This window comes from Stegostoma tigrinum, chromosome 9 (genome assembly GCF_030684315.1).
Source record: "Stegostoma tigrinum isolate sSteTig4 chromosome 9, sSteTig4.hap1, whole genome shotgun sequence".
Taxonomy (NCBI): Eukaryota; Metazoa; Chordata; class Chondrichthyes; order Orectolobiformes; family Stegostomatidae; genus Stegostoma; species Stegostoma tigrinum.
In genome coordinates, this window is record NC_081362.1 from 92,659,928 (window position 1) to 92,680,848 (window position 20,921).

Here is a 20,921-nt window from a genome sequence, read left to right on the forward strand (position 1 = left end):
TACAAAATATCTATCTTTAGCTATGTGTTCTCAACAGTATCTTAGAAAATAAACATGTAATCATGAGATCTCAACATAATTTACTGACAAAGTCCACGCCTAAAAACACAAACCATTAACTCACATTGATAATACCTGTGGTGTATTTTCAATATTTTAATTTCAAACAAAAACCCCACCCCCTGGTGATAACCAATGGTACTGACCACTCAATCCATTATTTTAAAATTGTACATTCTCCCATTATTTTAAAAATGTACAGGTATCTCCCCTCTCCACCTGTAGGTTTGTGTTTAATACACATCTTTCTGAAGAAGTGAATACTGTGGGAGTATTTTATGCAGCTGACAGCCTTTGGCTCAAGTCAGCATCCAGACATGAACTGACACACTAGGTGACTGCTGCAGGGCCCACACTGGCTCCAGTTCAACATCCACACAATCATAACTTCCAGACAGATGGTTGTTCTTCCAGAGAACTCCAATGAAGTCTTCCTCTCTAGGATAGTGCATGGAAGCCAGCTTTTAGCCAGCACCTGATCCAGATGAGTCTGATGATCATACTACCCTGTGAATCTCAGTATCTCAAAAGGCAATACATTTCCTAAGTGGGGAGGACCATGAGGCAGTAGGTCCAATGCAATTTTTGCTAATTCAGAACTGGGATATTAGCTGTCTATGCATCCACCATACTATTCTTCACCATAAGCGTTATGAAGCAAACATTTTATACATTGCACATCCTATCACACTGTGCCTCTGTAATCATCCATTTCTTCTTTTCAAAAGGGACACTCAAAACTCTAACATTAAAGCCTATAAATCCATTACATTTGCGAAAAACATTGTGAAGGGAAAACCAAATGCTTTCACGCGTAAAGATTCAAATCAGGAGTTGGCCAGTCCAACCTGCTCCACCATTCAATAAGAGACAACAAAATGTGGAGCTGGATGAACACAGCAGGCAAAGAAGCACCTCAGGAGCACATAAGCTGACGTTTCGGGCCTAGACCCTTCATCAGAAAAGCTATCCAAAGTGGAGGAACAGCATCCGGGACTCTTGCCGACGGGAAAAGGCGGAAGCCAGGAGAAAACAGCAAAAGGAGCACAGTCACAACAATGCCCCACAACCCCTTTCCATGACCACCACCTAACCCAAATGTAACAGAGACTGCAGTAACAATATTGGTCTGCCTTGCCACCTACAGGCTCACCTTGTGAGTCATCCTTGGCTGCGAGGGATCACTGATGACGACAAGTTAATTTCTTTATTTAAAAATGCAAAGAGATGAGGTTTTCAAATAAATCAACAAGGTTCACTTGGTTGATTCCGGACACAGGGGATTTCCATCTATTGAAGACAGATTGAGCAGTTTTGAAGAATGACAACTGCCAACTGAGGAAAATTAAATGCTAAAAGAAATTGACAAAGTAGACATGGAGAGAGGATGCTTCCTCATGTGGGGGCAATCCAGAACAAGAGATCATAGCTTTAAGATAAGGGGTAGCAGATTTAAAACACAAATATGGAGAAATTATTTCTTTCAAAGGGTCATGAACCTGTGGAATTTATTAGCCTGGAGTATGGTGAACACCAGATCATTGAGTACTCAGTTGAAGGAGACAGTCAGATTTTTCTTTATAAGTAGTAATGGATTGAAGGATTATGGAAAGTCGAGTTGAGGCCAACACGAGATTAGCCATGATCGCATTAAATGGCAGAGGGTTTGAGGAGCTGAATTTTAAATGTTTCCACCATGTGCAACTGAAGAATTTTAGAAGTATTTATTTGTGGAGTTCCAGTAATGATGAGTGAGTATAGTTTGGCCTACTATAATGAGCAATTGGTATTCAAGAACAGTCAGTATTCAACAATGGCCAGAATGCCTATAATCAAGTATCTTGGCTCGCAACATTTATGGCTCATGACTTAAAAACTCCCACAACAGGGAGTTATTATGGCCAGACTGTCTGCTCCAAACCAATACTATATGAAATATTATGTGTGACCTTGATAGTTAGTCCCTCAATGTTGTCAAAAATTCAACACACGCAAAGACACGAGGTAACAGGGGGAATTACAAGGCCATTTTTATGCAGTCACTGCTAATAATCAGGAATTTGCTGTTTCGTAAGAAGGAGACAATTTTAACAGATTATACCCCTATATAAATTGTATTTATTTTTAAACTTCACAGAAAGTATTTGGATTTGTGCCTACAATAAATCAGAATGAGTCTTCCCAGGTTCGGAAAGATAAACCACAGGCACTGATGACCAGGGACACTAAGGAGTTCCAGCTGAGGTGGTGAACACTTAATCCCCTCATGCCTGGTGTGGTGTGGGAGCACAATTCTATTCACGTAGGCCAGGTATATCTAAAAAGAATGGAGCACTGGAGAGGGGCTAGTCAGCTTGGTTGACTGTGCAGCTGGTGAAGCCCGGGTCAGGCAAGTTGCTGTCTCCGTGGCTGCTGAGCTTGAGAAGTGAAGAGAAACACATGGGTGGTCGACAGTCATATTCTTGAACTGGTTTTGGTCAGGGCAACCAATCCTGGGGATGTAAAGGGCCATGACAACAAGGGTGTAACTCTCATTTACACTCTGAAGGGTCGCGAAATGTTAACTCTGATTTCTCTCCATAGATGCTGCCAGACCCGCTGAGCTTTTCCAGCAATTTCTGTCTTTGTTTCTCAGATCCTGTTGCGTGCCTTCCATTTCTCCCACAATCAATGGCGCACTGCAATTCTATTCCGGTGAATGTTGATTGAATCATGGTAGTAAACTCTGGGCTGCCAGTCAGTCCTTTGCCTTGATATGGTGATGCATTTTCATTGTTACTGTCTTTTGATCTCTTTTGCCACACCCCAAATTTGTAGAATGGAGGAGGAGGATCTGGTCTTTTCTAAGTTGAACTCACTTGCTGGCACTGATGGTTCCTGACACTCCAAACGTTAATTTTAACACCCGAAACCTAAAATGGCAACACCAAGCTCCAGCTACCTGGTCCTTCAAACGCCAGTAAAAGATCTAAAAGTTCATACAATGCACTTAATAATTTCAGGATGCTGCAACGCTTGTTACAACAAAGGGAGTAGTAAATGAAAATGTAGGAAACACAGCAACCATCTTGCACACAGCAAGTTCCCACTAATGCAAAGGTGATAAATAACCATTGAATCTGCTTTCCATTATGTAGCTTTAGGATTAAATACCATCCCAGAGGCTGTGGAATAATTTCGCAGCCCTTCTGCACAACAACGTTACGGGATCTCTGCCATGTACGGGGGTTGATTGAAGTTTACATCATATCCTGCAATGCTTCAATTTCCCTCTTTGCATTCCTGATGAAGTCTTATGGCATGTTTAGTTCCTTCACAAATTAATTTTCTAAGATTTGAGACAATCACAAGCCTGGGACTCCCATGACTTGCCAGGTGTGTTTGAGGCTTTGATTCATACACTCAACTTAATGCTGTAATTTCACCTGTCAATGTAAACCAAACTTAATTACTCACTAATAAACACATAAGACCATAAGACATAGGAGTGGAAGTAAGGCCATTTGGCCCATCAAGTCCACTCTGCCATTTAAATCATGACTGATGGGCATTTCAACTCCACTTCCCTGCACTCTCCCCGTAGCCCTTGATTCCTTGTGAGATCAAGAATTTGTCGATCTCTGCCTTGAAGGCATCCAACGTCCCGGCCTCCATTGCACTCCGTGGCAATGAATTCCACAAGCCCACCACTAAATTATGTTGACAATTCATTTCATATGACTCCTATAGGACATGCCATAGCTGATCCCAATAAAAGCATGATGTCAATCTAAATTTTACAGTGAATATACCTTCATTGTAATCCTTTGGACTCGGTGAAAATTACATTTCCAAGCAATTGCGATCAAATATGTCTAATCTTAGCAAAAATCACATGATAATTTTATATTAATGCTGCACCTTTCAGCAAATTATTATACAAAAACTACAAATTCACTACATGACATATTTTACCTAGACTTCATTCTTTAAAAGATCAACTCTGCAGCTATCCCTATAATCGTCCCAGCTTTCTCCTATCAACGAGAACATTCTTTCAACCCGTGCGTTTGAAGGGGTATGCTAAAGGCAAAAAACACTAATGTATACAGGTTTTGCAAATTCTGGAAATCAGATTCCATTTCCCTGGAATAGATTTCTCCTGATCAACATCCTGTCACAGTGGTATATGAATACCATAATGTAGACAAATAATAGACTATGTATCTTGAGGCTGGAAACTTTTGTTAAGATCACATCTTTCTATTTTATCAATCGCTGAGAGGGAAAAGGACTGATCTAAAAATTAAAGGATTGCTGAATGACTGCTGTGCTTTTTAAAAGTGAGTTATTGGGCACTCATTGGAAATGGTTTTTACTTAAGCCTGGTTACAGGTGAGCTGGAATTAAGGGGTGTACCCCAGAAAACTTCTACTGGCCACAAGTAGCTGATCAGTCTGTCAAACAGTCACCAGTTATCAGTGACACATGGCTTCTGCCTGTCAGCTACGTGATTGGTTCTCTGGCAGGTAAACTGTTTGTGGATACAAATGTTTGAAGATGCAACATTTGGTTCTCCAAAACGAACGCAGCTATCCCTCTTCTCTCTAATGAAATCCACCTTAAGGCTGAAGAAGGCCAGTTTACTCCCACTCAGCAGTTGCTGCAAGCTACGTTATTTTTAAACCAGTAAGTCAGAGACTTTACAAGTGTGAACCAACTGCCCTCTGCCTCCTGCAAGTGAAAGTACATGGAAAAGGAAGATCAAGGAGCAGTGTGTCCTGACAAGCCAAAAGGATCATCTGAGCAAACCCCGTGAACAGGGACGGCTGATCTGCTTCCCCAGTCTTTTCCTCCACCCATACCATTAATGTTTCGTTTATCTGTGTCTGTAACTGGGTGTTAGTAGAACATAGGCAGGGATTAGAGTTTTTAATGAGTAGATTTAAATGTGAACAGTTCACAATTGTTTACCTGTAATTCATTTGTAATGCAGTGCATATAGTAAATAGTCAGTCTGACCAAGTGCAGAAACCTGGGCTCAAAAGGCAGGTAAGTTGGTGAATTTGGTGTACTATTACAAAACCTTCAAATTTTGTGATGACTTCAGAGTATTTGGGTTGATTTCCAGAATTCGACACAAAGTGTGGGTTAATGTTTTACTTACACTCAGCCATGAGGTCAAACATAAGGTTTTCATGATTCAAGCTTAAACATCTCAGTGACAGTAAATGGGTTGCTAATTTTGAGGTCAAACTTGTAGCTGGATACAAGTAGCAAAATTCCTTGTTATTTCTTTTCCTTTGGTAATTAGGAGGCTGTGCGGAGTATGCTGCATTCAGTAGCCAGAGAAACCATGTACCAAGCTTCTGCAGAAATGCTGAAGTGCTAAAGAACAAACAGTTCAGATAGAGAGGGATCTGCACATACAGTTGTTTTAGGTTGGCTTCTTTGAAGCACGAGGGACACGTCGAGGAAGAACAATAGACAGATGGTAACAAAATTTATACTGGTGGTGTTGTGGCTGAGATAGAGGAACACAGTTTATCTCCCGCCCCACTGCTGTTGGCGGGTATATAGACTAATTTGGCAGGGGATGGGACATAGAGTGGAGGTACAGTGGCATTGATGCAGAGAAAAATATACAAAAAAGGGGGTTATCAGTTACTGCAGTAAAGAGAGATGATGTATTGTAACGTTCTTCACCTGAAGTCATTCTTGGGTAGAACTTAGAAGACAAAAGGGGGTCATCATATTGCTGGGAGTGTACTAAAGACCTCCAAACAGTCAGGAAGGGACAGATGAGCAGATATGTAAGTAAGTACTAAATGTGTAAAAGTAATAGGTTAATAATACTCAGGGATTGCAAATAGCTCAACATTAACTCAGATAGACACAAGTATGGAATGGTTAGAAAGGTCTGAATTCTTTACATGCATTCAGAAGAGCTTTAAGCTGGGACTCAAAGTCTAAGAAGAGATGGGTAGTGTTGGATCTAATTTTAAAGAATAAATTCAGGCAAGTGGAAAAACTCTCTGTGGGGCAGCATTTTAGTGACCATGACTCAGTAAGGCTGAAGGTAATTAGGAAAAAGAACAAAGATGGACAGAAAGTAAAGGTTCAGAATTGGGGGAGTGGGTTTTGTTTATATAAGACAGGATCTAGCCAAAGTGGACTCGGAGCAGCTACTTGCAGGAAAATCTACATCAGAGCAATGGGAGTCATTCAAAAAGGTTCATAGTTAGAGTGCACAGCAAAAAATGGTTCTTTAAAGGAGAAGGGTGCAACCCAAAATCCAGAGAACCCAGAGTGTCAATGAATGCACAAATCTGAATAACAAACAAAAATTAAACTGGTGGCAGATTCCAAGGGCCCAAGAAAAAAAAAAGAAGCCCTGGCGAGGTATAGAAAGTGCAGGGTTTACATAGAAAAGAAATTGGGAGAGCAAACTTCTCTCTCCTCCCTCCAACCCCCAACCGGACTCTCAACATCTCCACTACACTGCAGGCATAGAAGGTGCGATCGAGTGAGGGAGCCTTGGTTCTCAAGAGAGGTTGAACAACTAGTTAAGAGGAAGAAATATGCTTATATAAGGTTTAGGAAACAAGGATTGTAAAAGGCTCTAGAGGGAGGCAAGTTAACCAGGAAGGAGCTGAAGAAAGGGATTAGGAGAGCTATAAGAAGGCATGAGAAAACCTTGGCAGATAGGATCAAAGAAAACCCCAAGGCTTTTCACATGTGTGTGAGGAATAAGAGAATGACCAGAGAAAGGGTAGGGCTGATCCAGGATTGTAAAGGGAATGTGTGTACGAAGTCTAAAGAGGTAGGAGAGGTCCTTAATGAATTATTTTCTTCGGTATTCACAACTGAGAGGGGCCTAGTTGTAGGGGAGGACAGCATGAAACAGGCTGGTAGGCTAGAGGAAGTGGACGTTAGTAAGGAAGATGTACTACGAATTTTGACGAACTTGAAGATATGAGTCCCCGGGGCCAGATGGGATTTGTCCAAGGATTCTATGGGAAGTGAGGGTAGAGACTGCAGGGCCTTTGACGATGACCCTTTTGTCCTCACTGTCCATGGGTATGGTGCCGGAGGATTGGAGAGTGGCAAACGTCATTCCCTTGTTCAAAAATGGGAATACGATAACCCCGAAAATTACAGGCCAGTCAGTCTTACTTCAGTGGTGGGCAAATTATTGGAAAGGGCTCCAAGAGATAGAATTCATGATCATTTGAATAGGCACAGGTTGATTTGTGATAGTCAGCATCAATTTGTGAGGGGTAGATCATGCTTCACAAACCTTACTGAATTCTTTGAAGTGTCATCAAACAGGTGGACGAAGGTAGAGCAGTGGATGCGGTATACATGAATTTAAGTAAGGCCTTTGACAAGGTTCCCCATGATAGGCTCATGCAGAAGGTAAGGAGGCATGGGTTAGGGGGAAATGTGGCAGATGGGATTCAGAATTGGCTGACCCTTAGAAGACAAAGGGTGATAGTGGACGGAACATATTCAACATGGTGCTCAGTTAAGAGTGGTGTACCACAAGGATTTGTTCTGGGTCCTCTTCTATTTGTGATTTTTGTAAATGATTTGGATGTAGGAGTAGAAGGGTGGATTAGTAAGTTCGCGTACAATGCCAAGGTGGGTCGAGTTGTAGATCGTGCAGATGGCTGTTCTAGGTTACAAAGGGACATTGATACGTTGCAGAGCAGGACTGAAAAGTGGCAGATGGAGTTTAACCCCGAAAAGCGTGAGGTGATTCATTTTGGAAGGACAAATTTGAAAGCAAAATACAGGGTTAACAGCAAGATTCTTGGCAGTGTGGAGGAGCAAAGGGATCTTGGTGTTCATGTCCACAGTTCCCTGAAAGGTGCCACCCAGGTGGATAGAGTTGTTCAGAAGGCGTATGGTGTGTTAGCTTTTATTAACAGAGGGATTGAGTTCAACAGCCGTGAAGATATGCCCCAGCTGTACAAAACCCTGGTTCGGCTACATCTGGAATATTGTGTCCAGTTCTGGTCACCACATTACAGGAAAGATGTGGAAGCGTTGGAAAAGGTCCAGAGGAGATTTATCAGGATGTTACCTTGAATGGAGGGAAGGTCTTACAATGAAAGGATGAGAGCGCTCGGGCTTTTCCCTTTAGAACCACAAAGGATGAGAGGTGACTTGATTTGGTGTACAAAATGATCAGAGGTATAGATAGAGTGGACAGCCAGAGACTTTTTCCTCGGGTGGAGGTAGCTATTACGAGGGGGCATAGTTTTAAAGTGAGTGGAGGTAGATATAGGGGAGACGTCAGAGGTAGGTTTTTTATCCAGAGAGTGGTAGGGGCGTGGAATACATTGCTGGAGAGGGTAGTGAAGTTGGCCTCATTAGGGGCATTTAAGCAGCTATTAGATAGGCATATGGATGTTAGTGTAAGGTAGGAATGGAGGTTAAATAGACCTTAGGTTTAGGGTAAAAATTCAGCACAACATTGTGAGCCAAAGGGCCCGTACTGTGCTGTACTGTTCTACCCTCCCATCCATAACACAAACATGCAAGAGAGATTGTTGAGTTGCACGCCAAGCTGTCTTGTTCTCGTTCAGACGTTTCATCACCATGCAAAGCAATATCATCAGTGGAGCGACATTTTCTACTCCACTTGGAATTTATACTCAACAGTCCATTATAGTGAGTAGCATCATTGCCGGTTTGATTCTGTATGGGTTTGTATATGGTGTCCAATTCAATATGTTTGTTGATTGCATTACGGGTGGAGAACCATGGTTGCAATCAACGAACATTTGGGATTGGACCCCACATACAAACCCATACAGATCAAAACCGGAAATGACGCAACTGAACATAACAGTTCACATTCCAAGCGGAGTAGAATAACATCGCTTCATCAGAGGCTCCACTGATGATGCCACCTAACATGGCGACGAAAGGTCTGAATGAGAACCAGCCAACTCGGTAAGCAAGTCAACAATCTCACTGCAACCTGAGCTACAGATCTTTGCCAAAATTTTAAACTAACATGCAAGATTAGAACAGGCCATTCAGCCCATTAAACCTGCTCCACCATTGATCATGCCTGATAGGTTTCACAACCCTATTCTCCTGCCTTCTCTGTGGAATCCTTGATTCCTTTACCAATCATAGGCCGATCCATCTCTGCATTAAATACACTCAATGACTTGGTTTCCACAACCTTCTGTGGCAATGAGTTCCACAGATTCACCACCTTCTGTCTGAAGAAATTCCCTCTCATCTCAGATAATAAAATGTGAGGCTGGATGAACACAGCAGGTCCAGCAGCATCTCAGGAGCACAAAAGCTGACGTTTCGGGCCCAGACCCTTCATCAGAGAGGGGGATGGGGAGAGGGTTCTGGAATAAGTAGGGAGAGAGGGGGAGGCGGACCAAAGATGGAGAGAAAAGAAGATAGGTGGAGAGGAGAGTACAGGTGGGGAGGTAGGGAGGGGATAGGTCAGTCCAGGGAAGACGGACAGGTCAAGGAGGTGGGATGAGGTTAGTAGGTAGATGGGGGTGCGGCTTGGGGTGGGAGGAAGGGATGGGTGAGAGGAAGAACAGGTTAGGGAGGCAGAGACAGGTTGGACTGGTTTTGGGATGCGGGGGGGGGGGGGGGAGAGCTGGGCTGGTTTTGGGATGCGGGGGGGGGAGGGGACGAACTGGGCTGGTTTAGGGATGCATTAGGGTTAGGGTTACTAACCCTAACCCATCTCAGTTCAGGTTGTCCTGACAATCAAGGCTGTGCCCCTGGGTCCTGGTCTCTCCTACTAACTGAAACACCACCTCCACATCCACTCTATCCAGGCCTTTCAGTATTCTGTAAGTTTCAATGAGATCAACCTCCCCACATCCTTCTAAACTCCACTGAGCACAGATCCAGATTCATCAACTGCTCCTCGTGACAGTCCCGTCATTGCGCGCAACATCCTTGGAAACTCACCCCCAGCACCCCCCCCGTCTCACCATGCTGAGCGCCGTCTCCATCCACTGCTCTCGCTCGTGTTGCTCTGGCGGCCTGAATCCTCCTCCCTCCCCCATGACGGGCTCGGGCTCAGCCTCCTGCTGGGCAAGTACCCACCCGGAGCCCCTTTCTGGGATGGACCTTCCGGTCAAGCCTGGAAGTGTTTAATAAAACACACACAAACGACCCCAAGAGGAGGGACTCACACAGGCAGCGGCGGGGAGGTTGGAAAATAAAACGCTGGAAGGTGGAGGTGTGACAAGTCCAGTGTTGGTGTTTGTTTGTTTGTTTGTTTGTTTTTTGAGGGGGGGGAGGTGGGCGGAACGGGCGGCGCGGGTTGTTGTTGCTAGGGGCTCGGGGGGAAGGGGATCGGTGAGAACTGGGGAGGCGGCAAAGCCCGGAGCCGGATCGAGAAGGCGGTGACTCGGGAGCGGCGGGCGCTTCAAATCCCACCACAACCTCCACCTCCCCCCCGCCCACCGGCCGGCCATTTATCTCCAATAAAACACCAATCCTCTTCCAAACCATTTCCCCCCGCCGAACCTCCTCCTAATTATCGAGGGGTTTGTGACAGGCGGGGAAAACCCGGAGCCGGATTTCTTCCCCCAACCGACCTGGGGCAGGCTCCGGATCCTAGGCCCCGGGTTCAAACAGAATCGAAGGGCCCGGCTCGTCCCGGGTATTACACCCTCCGCCCCGCTCCCTTGGCCTCGGTGCACAGGCTTCCCCGGGAGCCGCCGCCGAGATGCTGCGGTCCCTCTGGAGCTTCATCAAACGCCACAAAAAGAAATTCCTCTTCACCGGAGCCTTCGTGGGAGGTAAAGGCCGCTCGTCTCTCCGGGCCCGGTTTGCGCGAAACCGAACGGCGGGGTTGGGGAGCCGGATACGCGTCCGTTGCGCTCCGGGAGATATATTTCATTTACATATCGCCTTCCCCGTCCCCCCCCCGGCAAGATGCAGCCGAATGCGCAGGCTCAGTCGGCGCGACACACGCAGCCGCGGCCGCCACGCGCTGCTTTGCCAGGAAAAGGGGAAAGCTGATACGATTTGATTTATTGTGGCGCGCATCTGAGTACAGTGAAAAGTCTTGTTTGCGGCGGATCTGTCCCGAGCGGCGGCGGCGGCGCGCGGGTTGCAGGGTGGGTTCAAAAACAAAAAGGGCTCAGACGGAGTGAGACGTGCGGGGTACGCCGCACCCGACAGCGCACGCTGGACGCGATCAACGCTGTTTGAAGTTACAAGAGTCCGTTCTGCCGGAGAGGGGCAGAGTTCACGTGTCCAGTCGCCCTCCTCGCCAGTACGACTCTTCTTCAGGAATTCGCCCCGCTCCTGCAGTGAAGGTGAAGAGCGCACAAAATCACAGTCAGCATCCGACGAAGAGTCGTCTGGACCTGAAATGTTGGCTTGTTCTCTCTCCTGACCCGCTGTGGTCTCCAATACTTGTTGTTTTCAGTACAGATTCCACGATCAGCAGTTGTTTGCTCCTCCATTTCGTCGGTCTTGATGTAGGGATAGCTGTCAGCACAGGAGGCCAGGGAGAACTCTCCTTCCCAGCTTTGAAATACTGCTGCAGCTTCTTTCGCTCTGCCTTGATTTGAGCACACCCCACCCCAAAGACTGTTGCTGTGGCTGCAGAACTCCTTCTGTACCGTGTCAGTCTGGTTTTTGTGCTTAATTGCCAGAGTGGTACTTTAATCGACTGTCTTTTATCTCGGAGGTGAGAGTGTTACTCCTCAGGACACAGTACTATTCCAAAAAAAAAATCGATTTTACAGGATTAAAAACTGAAAGAACTGCGCATGCTGTAATTCAGAAACAAAAACAAGTTGCTGGAAAGGCTGAGCAGATCTGGCAGCATCTATGAAGAGAAATCTGAGTTAATGTTTTGGGTTCAGTAACCTGACTCAGTCAGTTCTAGGGTCACTGAACCGGAAACATTAATTCTGATTTCTGTCCAAGGTTGCTGCCAGATCAGCTGAGCCTTTCCAGTCATTTCTGTTTTTGTTATAGATTTACATGATCAGGCCCCACTTTACCAATTGATAGCATCTTGCAGCACAAAAGAATAATCCGCCTTGTGTGTTTGTACTGGGATATTTTACTTGCTCACCACCATTTTCTGATTGTGGAGACTAGTTCTCTTCAAGGATATGTCCAGTTGTCTTCTGAAAGTTGCAGTGTAATCTTGTTTCATCACCCGTTCAGGGCACACATTCCAATCTTAACAACTTTCGCTGAAAAAATGTCTTCATCCGTTCTTTTGCCAATAATTTAAAATCTATGGCTGATCTACTTAAGAGAAAATTGCTTTATCCTACTTGATCTATCAAAGCCCCTCACTATTTTGAATAATTTCTCCCCTTCACCTTCTTCATCCTCAGGAGAAAAATTTCATGTATTCAAAACTTGACAAAATAAACAGTCAAGCTATGATGATTTAGAAGAAACTGTCCCAACTTAAAGTGCGATTTTATTATTCTTATTTAACGGAAGACTTGCAGTGCCTATGTATCAGAGAATGCATCAAGCATATCAGTGTAATCTGAATCGTCGGCTTGGGATAAGGAAGAGACCAGAGAAGATTGGCTAGCAGTCAGACAGAACCTCTCCCCAGGGATCTCCTCAGCCCTGGATGTAGAAATTGCTGTTTTATCAGGACTATGGTAATGCTGCAATATAGAAACTGATGTCTTTCAGAGGAAATGTTAACCTGAGAATCCTACAAACACCGCCACCACCACCCCTCCCCCCCCCCCCCCCTCAGATGTGAAGACCTCCCCAACTATTACTGTTAAATATTATGCCAGATCAAATGGCAACAGAAACAGAAAGGCAGGTTGATCCATTGGAACTAACACAGTCAGGCTTTTTTAATGAATACTGACAAAAGTGGAGGGATGAGAAATGCTGAGTAATCAAATACAAAATTATTTTATCAACAGAGACAGTAGCATATTTTTAAATGTCTTTTCATATAGTAAAACATCACAAGGAGTTCAAATACACATCTTCTCAGCATCTTTTTAGTAGCTTTTTGCTTTGCATTGTTGCCCCTTTAATCCATTTCTTTTGCAGCTGGTGGATCAAAACAGCAAAATTCTGCACACACTAAAGTCTGTCACAGCTGATTAAGTATTTTTAAAGTGTGGTTGCTTTTATGTGTTTATTAATGACCAGAAAATGTGCTTTTTCCATTGACCATATAGTCAAACAAAATGTTGTGGTTGGTTGCCTCGCCGAGCTGGCTCGTTGTTCCGCAGACTTGGAGTCTAACAAAATGTCCATTGATTTATTTCACTTCTAGGTGTGTACTTGCTGGGGAAGTATGCCCAAAAGAAGCTGCGGGATCTACAGGAGCGTGAAGCAGCTGAGTACATCGCACAGGCACGACGGCAGTACCATTTTGAGAGTAACCAACGGACTTGTAACATGACGGGTAAACATACATCTGCCATCGTCAGAAAAATCATTCTTGGTACCTGAAGGAAAATATGATGACTACGCAGTGTCGAAGCAGTCCCATGTAACTGCTCCCAGGTTTCAGGAAAGAAAGCAGCTTCCTAGTGGAATGATGTTCTGGAGGCATGAGATTCTCAAGAGTGGCAAACTGCCTAAATTTGCATTTGGATAATATCTGCAGATGATTTATCATTGGAGATCCAAGAAGAGAAATACAGCATTTTTCTATTCCACACACCAGTTGTCGGTTTCAAGTGCTCTGACATCAGGCAAAACACAGGCCAGATGTGGAGTAAAGATCCTTCTGTTTTAACTCGAGACAACAAAGTGTGGAGCTGGATGAACAGGCCAAGCAGCATCTTAGGAGCACAAAAGCTGATGTTTCAGGTGTAGATCCTTCATCAGAAAAGGGAGAGGGGGAGGCAGTTCGAAGATGGATAGAGGACAAGATAGGTGGAGAGGAGACAGTTAAAGCGGCAGGGATGAAGCCAGTAGAGATGAGTGCAGGTGGGGAAGTCATGAGGGAATAGGTCAGTCTGTGGAGGGCAGACAGGTCAAGGGGGCGGGATGCGGTCAGTAGGTAGGAGATGAGGGTGTGGCTTGAGGTGGGAGGAGGGGATAGGTGAGAGGAGGAACAGGTTAGGGAGGCGGGGACGGGCTGGGTTGGTTTTGGGATTTAGTAGCGGGAGGGGAGATTTTGAAGGTTGCTACACTTGCCCCCACACCACCTCCCTCACCCCCATCCCAGGCCCCAAGATGACCTTCCACATCAAGCAGATGTTCACCTGCACATCTGTCAATGTGGTATGCTGTATCCATTGTACCCAGTGTGGCTTCCTCTACATTGGGGAAACCAAGCAGAGGCTTGGGGACCGCTTTGCAGAACACCTCCGCTCAGTTCGCAATAAACAACTGCACCTCCCAGTTGTGAACCATTTCAACTCCCTCTCCAGTTCCTTAGATGACATGTCCATCCTGGGTCTCCTGCAGTGCCACAATGATGCCACCCATAGGTTGCAGGAACAGCAACTCATATTCCGCTTGGGAACCCTGCAGCCCAATAGTATCAATGTGGATTTCAGAAGCTTCAAAATCTCCCCTCTCCCCACTGCATCCCAAAACCAGCCCAGCTCGTCCCCGCCTCCCTAACCTGTTCTTCCTCTCATCTATCATCTCCTACCTGCCATCCTCATCCCGCCCCCTTGACCTGTCCATCCTCCCCAGACTGACCTATCCCCTCCCTCCCTCCCCACCTGCACTCCCCTCTACTGGTTCCATCCCCGCCTCTTTAACTTGTCTGTCTCCCCTCCACCTATCTTCTCCTCTATCCATCTTCGATCTGCCTCCCCCTGTCTCTCTATTTATTTCAGAATGCTCTATCCCTCCCCCTTTTCTGACGAAGGGTCTTGGCCCGAAACGTCAGCTTTCCTGCTCCTAAGATGCTGCTTGGCCTACTGTGTTCATCCAGCTTCACACTTTGTTGTCTTGGATTCTCCAGCATCTGCAGTTCCCATTATCTCTATTTTAACTGTTGGTTTCGTTGTCAGTATATAGGCATACATGCACTCAGGTGGAAAACTTTCCCTTGCATGAGAACAGGAAGCTTGAGTACAAATTAGCAACGTCTGTATTTTCATTGTTTCATGCCAGGATGTTGGAAGGCAAGTGATGGTGGACTTTTATTTTGATGTTACCAAACACCAAGACTTGGAAACAGTCAAGTGGTACAAGAGAAGGGATGTAATTGCAGTGGAGATAGCTCAGAGAAGGTTCAATAGATTGATGCTGGAGATCAGGGGTTTGCCTTATGAAGAGAGATTGAGCAGTTTAGGCCTGTACTCTCTTATGAAAGGAGCTCTAGTTGAAATATATAATGCTAAAGGGATTGACAAAGTAGACATCGAAAGGATGTTTCCTCATGTGGGGGCAGTCTAGAACAAGAGGTCATAATTTGAGGATAAGGGGTAGCAGATTTAAAACAGAGATGAGGAAAGACTTTTCTCAAGGATCGTGAATCTGTGGAATTCACTACTGCAGAATGTGGTGGGTGCTGGGACATGAGTGCATTTTTAATCAGAAACGAGTTGAAGGGTTATGGTGACCAGGCAGGAAAGTGGAGTTGAGGCTGAGATGAGATCAACCATGATTGTGTTAAATGGCAGAGCAGGCTCAAGGGGCTGAATGGTCTCCTATTTTTTATGTTATGGGGCACTTTAAATGTCTTAAGTCAGGCATCTTAACAATACAGATTTCAGCTGAGTTTGGATGTGATTTACTTAGTTATTGAGAGATATGTAAAGGAACCTTGTCCCAGTGATAGAAATCTGTGTGTATTACCATCAATCAAATGTTCTTTTGGGTCAGCAATTTTATATTATTTGATACATATTTATTATTCCACTAGGTTACATTTGTTTTCCTTTGACTCCGTTAACGTTGAGGTTAATTGAACAAGCTTAAATTGTTTGACCAGAAGAGCTTGCCTATTAGAATGCGCTTGTTAAGATCAGACTGCAACTCAGAAATGGGCAGTGTTAAAAAGTCATTTTATACCAGAAACAAAATGTGAAGTCTGAATGACGATAGCATCGGGCACTAGGTGTGTTGTCATTAGTATATTTTAGGAACATTTAAAATCTTAGAATATTTTAAGTGAAAAGAAGGTGGTGAAGTAATATTGTCACTAAACTAGTAATTCAGAAACCTGGTCTAATAACATAGGTTCAAATCCCATCAGCTTGGCAGCTGGTGGAATTTAAATTCAATTAATAAATCTGGAACTGCAAGCCAGTCTCAGTGATGGTGATCATGACAACTAGCAAAAATTGTTGTAAAAACCCTATGTGGCCCAGTAATGCACTCTAGGGAAGGAATTTGGCCATCCTTACACAGTCTGGTGTACATAAGGGGAAGTGCTGACATAGTGGCAATGACATTTAACTAGAAATCACAATGCCCAACTAATATTCTGGGCACACAAGTTTGAACCCCACCTTAGCAGGTGGTGAACAATTAAAGAAGGGCAATATATGCTGGCCATGCTGTGACACCCACATCCCAAGAAAGAATAAGAGAAAAAATAGATTTTATGCCTTCTGTAATTTTTTTTGTTAATTGATAATAACCAACTGAATATTTTCCATGCAAAGCTGGGTACCATAGAACCATAGTATCTCTGCAGTCAGTGAGTTTATCCGGAGAGTATCTGAGCAGTGCAAGTGCAAAAGATCCTAGCAGTGGCAAATTGAGTTGTAGAAACTGGCAATGTTTTGCAATTTATGGAAAATGGTCCTGCGCGCACCTATAACTGTAGAAGACCACAGAATGCTGTAGCGTTGAGGAGGCCTTTTAGTTCATCCAGTCTGTGGCAGCTGTTTCTGTTCATTTCTTTCCATTTGACCCTGCTGGAGTTTTTCTCTATTTTTTCAGGTGACTATCGGGTTTCTTTTAGAAAGCTTCTGATCACCATCCATTAGACCCTGCTAGGAAATGCATTTATGGGATCATTGAGATGTATAGCACAGAAACTGACCCTTCAGACTAACTCTTCCATGTTTACCAGATATCCCAAATTCACATATCCCTCTTAAACCCTTCCTGTTCATGCATTAATCCAGATGCCTTTTAAATGTTGTAATTGTACCAGCCTCCACCACTTCCTCTGGCAACTCGTTCCATATGTGCACTGTCATTTACATGAAAAAGTTGCTCCTTAGGTTCCTTTTTAAATTTTTCCCCTGTTGCCTTAAACCCATGCCTTGTAGTTCTGTACTCCCCTACCATGGGCTGTTCACCCTATCCACACCCCTCATGTTTTTATAAACTTCTATGAGGTCATTCCTCAGCTTTCGACACTGTAACTCAAACCCTCCAACTGCAACAACATCCCTGTAAATCTTTTCCAAACTTTTGCAAGTTTCACAACAACTTTTCTATAGCAGGGAGGCCAGAATTGTACACAGTATTCCAAAAGCGGCCTAGCCAATGCCCAGTGCAGCCGCAACATGACCTCCTAACTCCTATGCTCAGTGCGCTGACCAACGAAGGCAAATGTACCAAATGCCTCCTTCACCACTCTGTCTGCCTGCGACTCCACCTTCAAGGATCTATGAACCTGCACCCCAAGGTCTCTTTGAGCGCTTTGAATGCAATAGGGCTAGACTTTGGCCAGTTCCTTCCTTCCACCTCACTCTGTGTGCACAGATAGCCTGCCCACATTCAGAGGAAGGCTCACATAGAAGTTGCTAGCACCAGGCAAAAAACAGGGCTTCCAAAAAAGTGGCGAAAATTTTTTTAGGCACAGATTCAATTTGAGGATGCGAGCATTGCTGGTGAAGTTGGCATTTTGTCCAAGATGGTGGTAGACGTTCTTAAACCACTGCCGACATAACCTGTAATAATAATATAGAACATAGAACATAGAACATTACAAGCCCTTCGGCCCTCGATGTTGTGCCGACCTGTCATACTGATCTCAAGCCCGTCTAATCTACACTATTCCATGTACGTCCATATATTTATCCAATGACAACTTAAATGTACCTAAAGTTGGTGAATCTACTACCGTTGCAGGCAAAGCATTCCATTCCCTTAATACTCTCTGAGTAAAGAAACTACCTCTGACATCTGTCCTATATCTTTCACCCCTCAATTTAAAGCTATGCCCCCTTGTGCTCGCTGTCACCATCCTAAGAAAAAGGCTCTCGCTATCCACCCTATCTACCCCTCTGATTATTTTATATGTTTCAATTAAGTCACCTCTCAACCTTCTCTCTAATGAAAACAGCCTCAAGTCCCTCAGCCTTTCCTCATAAGACCTTCCCTCCATACCAGGCAACATCCTGGTAAATCTCCTCTGCACCCTTTCCAAAGCTTCCACATCCTCCTTATAATGCGGTGATCAGAACTGTACACAATACTCCAAGTGCGGCCGCACCAGAGTTTTGTACAGCTTCACCATAACCTCATGGTTCCAGAAGTCAATCCCTCTACTAATAAAAGCTAAAACACTGTATGCCTTCTTAACAGCCCTGTCAACCTGGGTGGCAACTTTCAAGGATCTGTGTACATTGACACCGAGATCTCTCTGCTCATCTACACTACTAAGAATCTTACCATTAGCCCTGTACTTTGCCTTCTGGTTACTCCTACCAAAGTGCATCACCTCACACTTGTCTGCATTAAACTCCATTTGCCACCTCTCAGCCCAGCTCTGCAGCTTATCTATGTCTCTGCAACCTACAGCATCCTTCATCACTATTCACAACTCCACCGACCTTAGTGTCGTCTGCAAATTTATTAACCCATCCTTCTACGCCCTCATCCAGGTCATTTATACACAGCAGTGGACCCAACACCGACCCTTGTGGTACACCACTAGTAACTGGTCTCCAGGATGAACATTTCCCATCAACTACCACCCTCTGTCTTCTTTCAGCAAGCCAATTTCAGATCTAAACTGCTATATCTCCCACAATTCCATTCCTCTGCATTTTGTACAATAGCCTACTGTGGGGAACCTTATCGAACGCCTTGCTGAAATCCATATACACCACATCAACCGGTTTACTCTCATCTACCTGTTTGGTCACCTTCTCAAAGAACTCAATAAGGTTTGTGAGGCACGACCTTCCCTTCACAAAACCGTGCTGACTATCCCTAATCAATTTATTCTTTTCTCGATGATTATAAATCCTATCCCTTAGAACCTTTTCCAACAACTGAGGTAAGGCTCACTGGTCTATAATTACCAGGGTTGTCTCTACTCCCCTTCTCGAACAGGGGAACCACATTTGCTATCCTAATAGAGAAGATGAACATCTCTACTTCTCTCTACTTGTAGCTAAATTCATGATAGCTCCAGTGTTATGCTAGTCATACTTTTTTTTGTTTGACACTAGAATTCCTTTAATACTTTTCTTCCCCTCTTGGTTGATCTCTCTGTATTTTCATAATAAGCCAGTAGCTTTTAAGTATAAAGAAGTAATAAAATAGAGATGTAATCATTTGTCTTGTCTAACATTTATAATTTGTCTCGCCATTGCTTCTGAAGTTAATTTTCTATGAATGAAACTTCTTTGACAAATTGAAGTCTTTTCCTAGGGCATTGTTCAACTGCGAAACCCAGGCAATCTGTGACAATTTCAAGTTGAGTGGGACCTACTTCAGTAAACTTGTGTTTTTCTGGTTTTGTGTTGACAGTGCTGTCAATGCTGCCGAATCTGAGGGAAGCAATTGTGCAGCAGCTGAATTCGGAGAGTCTGACTGGCCTGCTGAAAAACAGGTAACGTATGGGGTAGTGTGAGCCTCCAGCACAGCTTTACCAGCTAAGTGCATTCTCGTGTACAAGGGGTATCCCAGAGCTGTGCACAGGTTTGATCTCCACATTTCAGAGAGGATGTGCCAACATTGGAGGTGGTGCAGAGCAGCAAGACTAATTCTGAAAGCAAAGGAAATGGCTGTGAAGAAGGACAAAACGGATCTTAATTGTGTACAGTTTGCAGAGAAGGGAAGAAAGACCAAGGACAGGGTGGGAGGAGGTTTGAGTGAATTATTAACACCAGCGTAGACCATTTTGGTGAAATGAACTGTTTCTGTGCTACAAATGCCTACCTAGAGTTACCATTAGCATATCTAGGCACCACAGCTTAGAAAAGATAGAATACAATAGAATCCCAATAGTACAGGAAGAGGCCACTCAGCCCGTTGAGTCTGCATTGATATATTGGCTACGTATTGGCCTTGGAGCACATCTAGTTTAAATTTACAAGATTCATAACTGAACTCCCAAGGGTTAATTACAAGGAAACCAGCGGCTGAACCAGAAACTGCCTTATTTTGAATTACTGCAGGTTTTGTGAGACTACCTAACCCAAACTGGAAGATGCTTAGCCAGCTGCACCAGAGGCTTGGCTCCCAATAAGATGCCGTCACTTCAGCGAAGCTTAGAATTGTACAATTCAGGAGGAGGCCAGCGGAGGGAGCTCTTGACCATCCTGACTTGAGACCACCACATTGGTACCATATAAAGGTTATGAATCTGTGGAATTGTCTACCACAGAATGATGTGGAGGCCAAGTCACTGGATATATTCAAGAAATAGGTACATTTTTGGATTTTAATGACAACAAGAGATGAGGGAGAAAGCAGGAACATGGCATTGAGATTGAATTAGCCATGCTCATGTTGAATGATGGATCAGGCTTGATGGGCTGAATGGCCTACATTGCTCCTTATTTGTGTGTTTAGAATAGTTTATTTGATCAGCGACATTGCTGTTTTTTGTGATTTAGCTGTATATAAATTTTCCATGTTTTTTTTCCCGGTATAAATCACTTGACTCCACAAAGCTTGTCCACTGTCTACAAGGCACAAGTCGGGAGTACGCTGGGGTACACAGCACTTCCTTTGATTGGCTACAGCTCCAGCAACACTCCAGC

The 20,921-nt window shown here is 44.3% G+C and overlaps 2 protein-coding genes across 9 annotated transcripts in view; one reads left to right on the plus strand and one right to left on the minus strand.

Annotated features, from left to right (window-relative positions):
- adat2 (adenosine deaminase tRNA specific 2) overlaps nucleotides 1-10,954 on the minus strand; it is a 31,630-nt gene extending 20,676 nt beyond the window's left edge. For 2 of the 4 annotated variants that reach the window (XR_007248116.2, XM_048536170.2), the window contains exon 1: nucleotides 10,026-10,173. Coding sequence is in view for 2 of the 4 variants with exons in the window: in XM_048536170.2 (XP_048392127.1) it covers nucleotides 10,026-10,100 (75 nt within the window). In the remaining 2 variants the exon portion in view is untranslated. Of the gene's footprint in view, nucleotides 1-10,025; nucleotides 10,190-10,637 lie in introns of those variants that run through there. The other 2 variants (XM_048536172.2, XM_048536171.2) reach the window with 2 other exon arrangements.
- The window catches only part of pex3 (peroxisomal biogenesis factor 3), a 31,590-nt gene continuing 20,714 nt past the window's right edge, over nucleotides 10,046-20,921 (plus strand). Inside the window, exons 1-3 of one of the 5 annotated variants that reach the window (XM_048536168.2) lie at nucleotides 10,046-10,292; nucleotides 13,328-13,459; nucleotides 19,684-19,765. In XM_048536168.2, the coding sequence (XP_048392125.2) occupies nucleotides 13,453-13,459; nucleotides 19,684-19,765 (89 nt within the window). In that variant the 5' untranslated portion in view covers nucleotides 10,046-10,292; nucleotides 13,328-13,452. Of the gene's footprint in view, nucleotides 10,293-10,478; nucleotides 10,842-11,615; nucleotides 11,741-13,327; nucleotides 13,460-19,683; nucleotides 19,766-20,921 lie in introns of those variants that run through there. The other 4 variants (XM_059648755.1, XM_059648756.1, XM_048536167.2 and 1 more) reach the window with 4 other exon arrangements.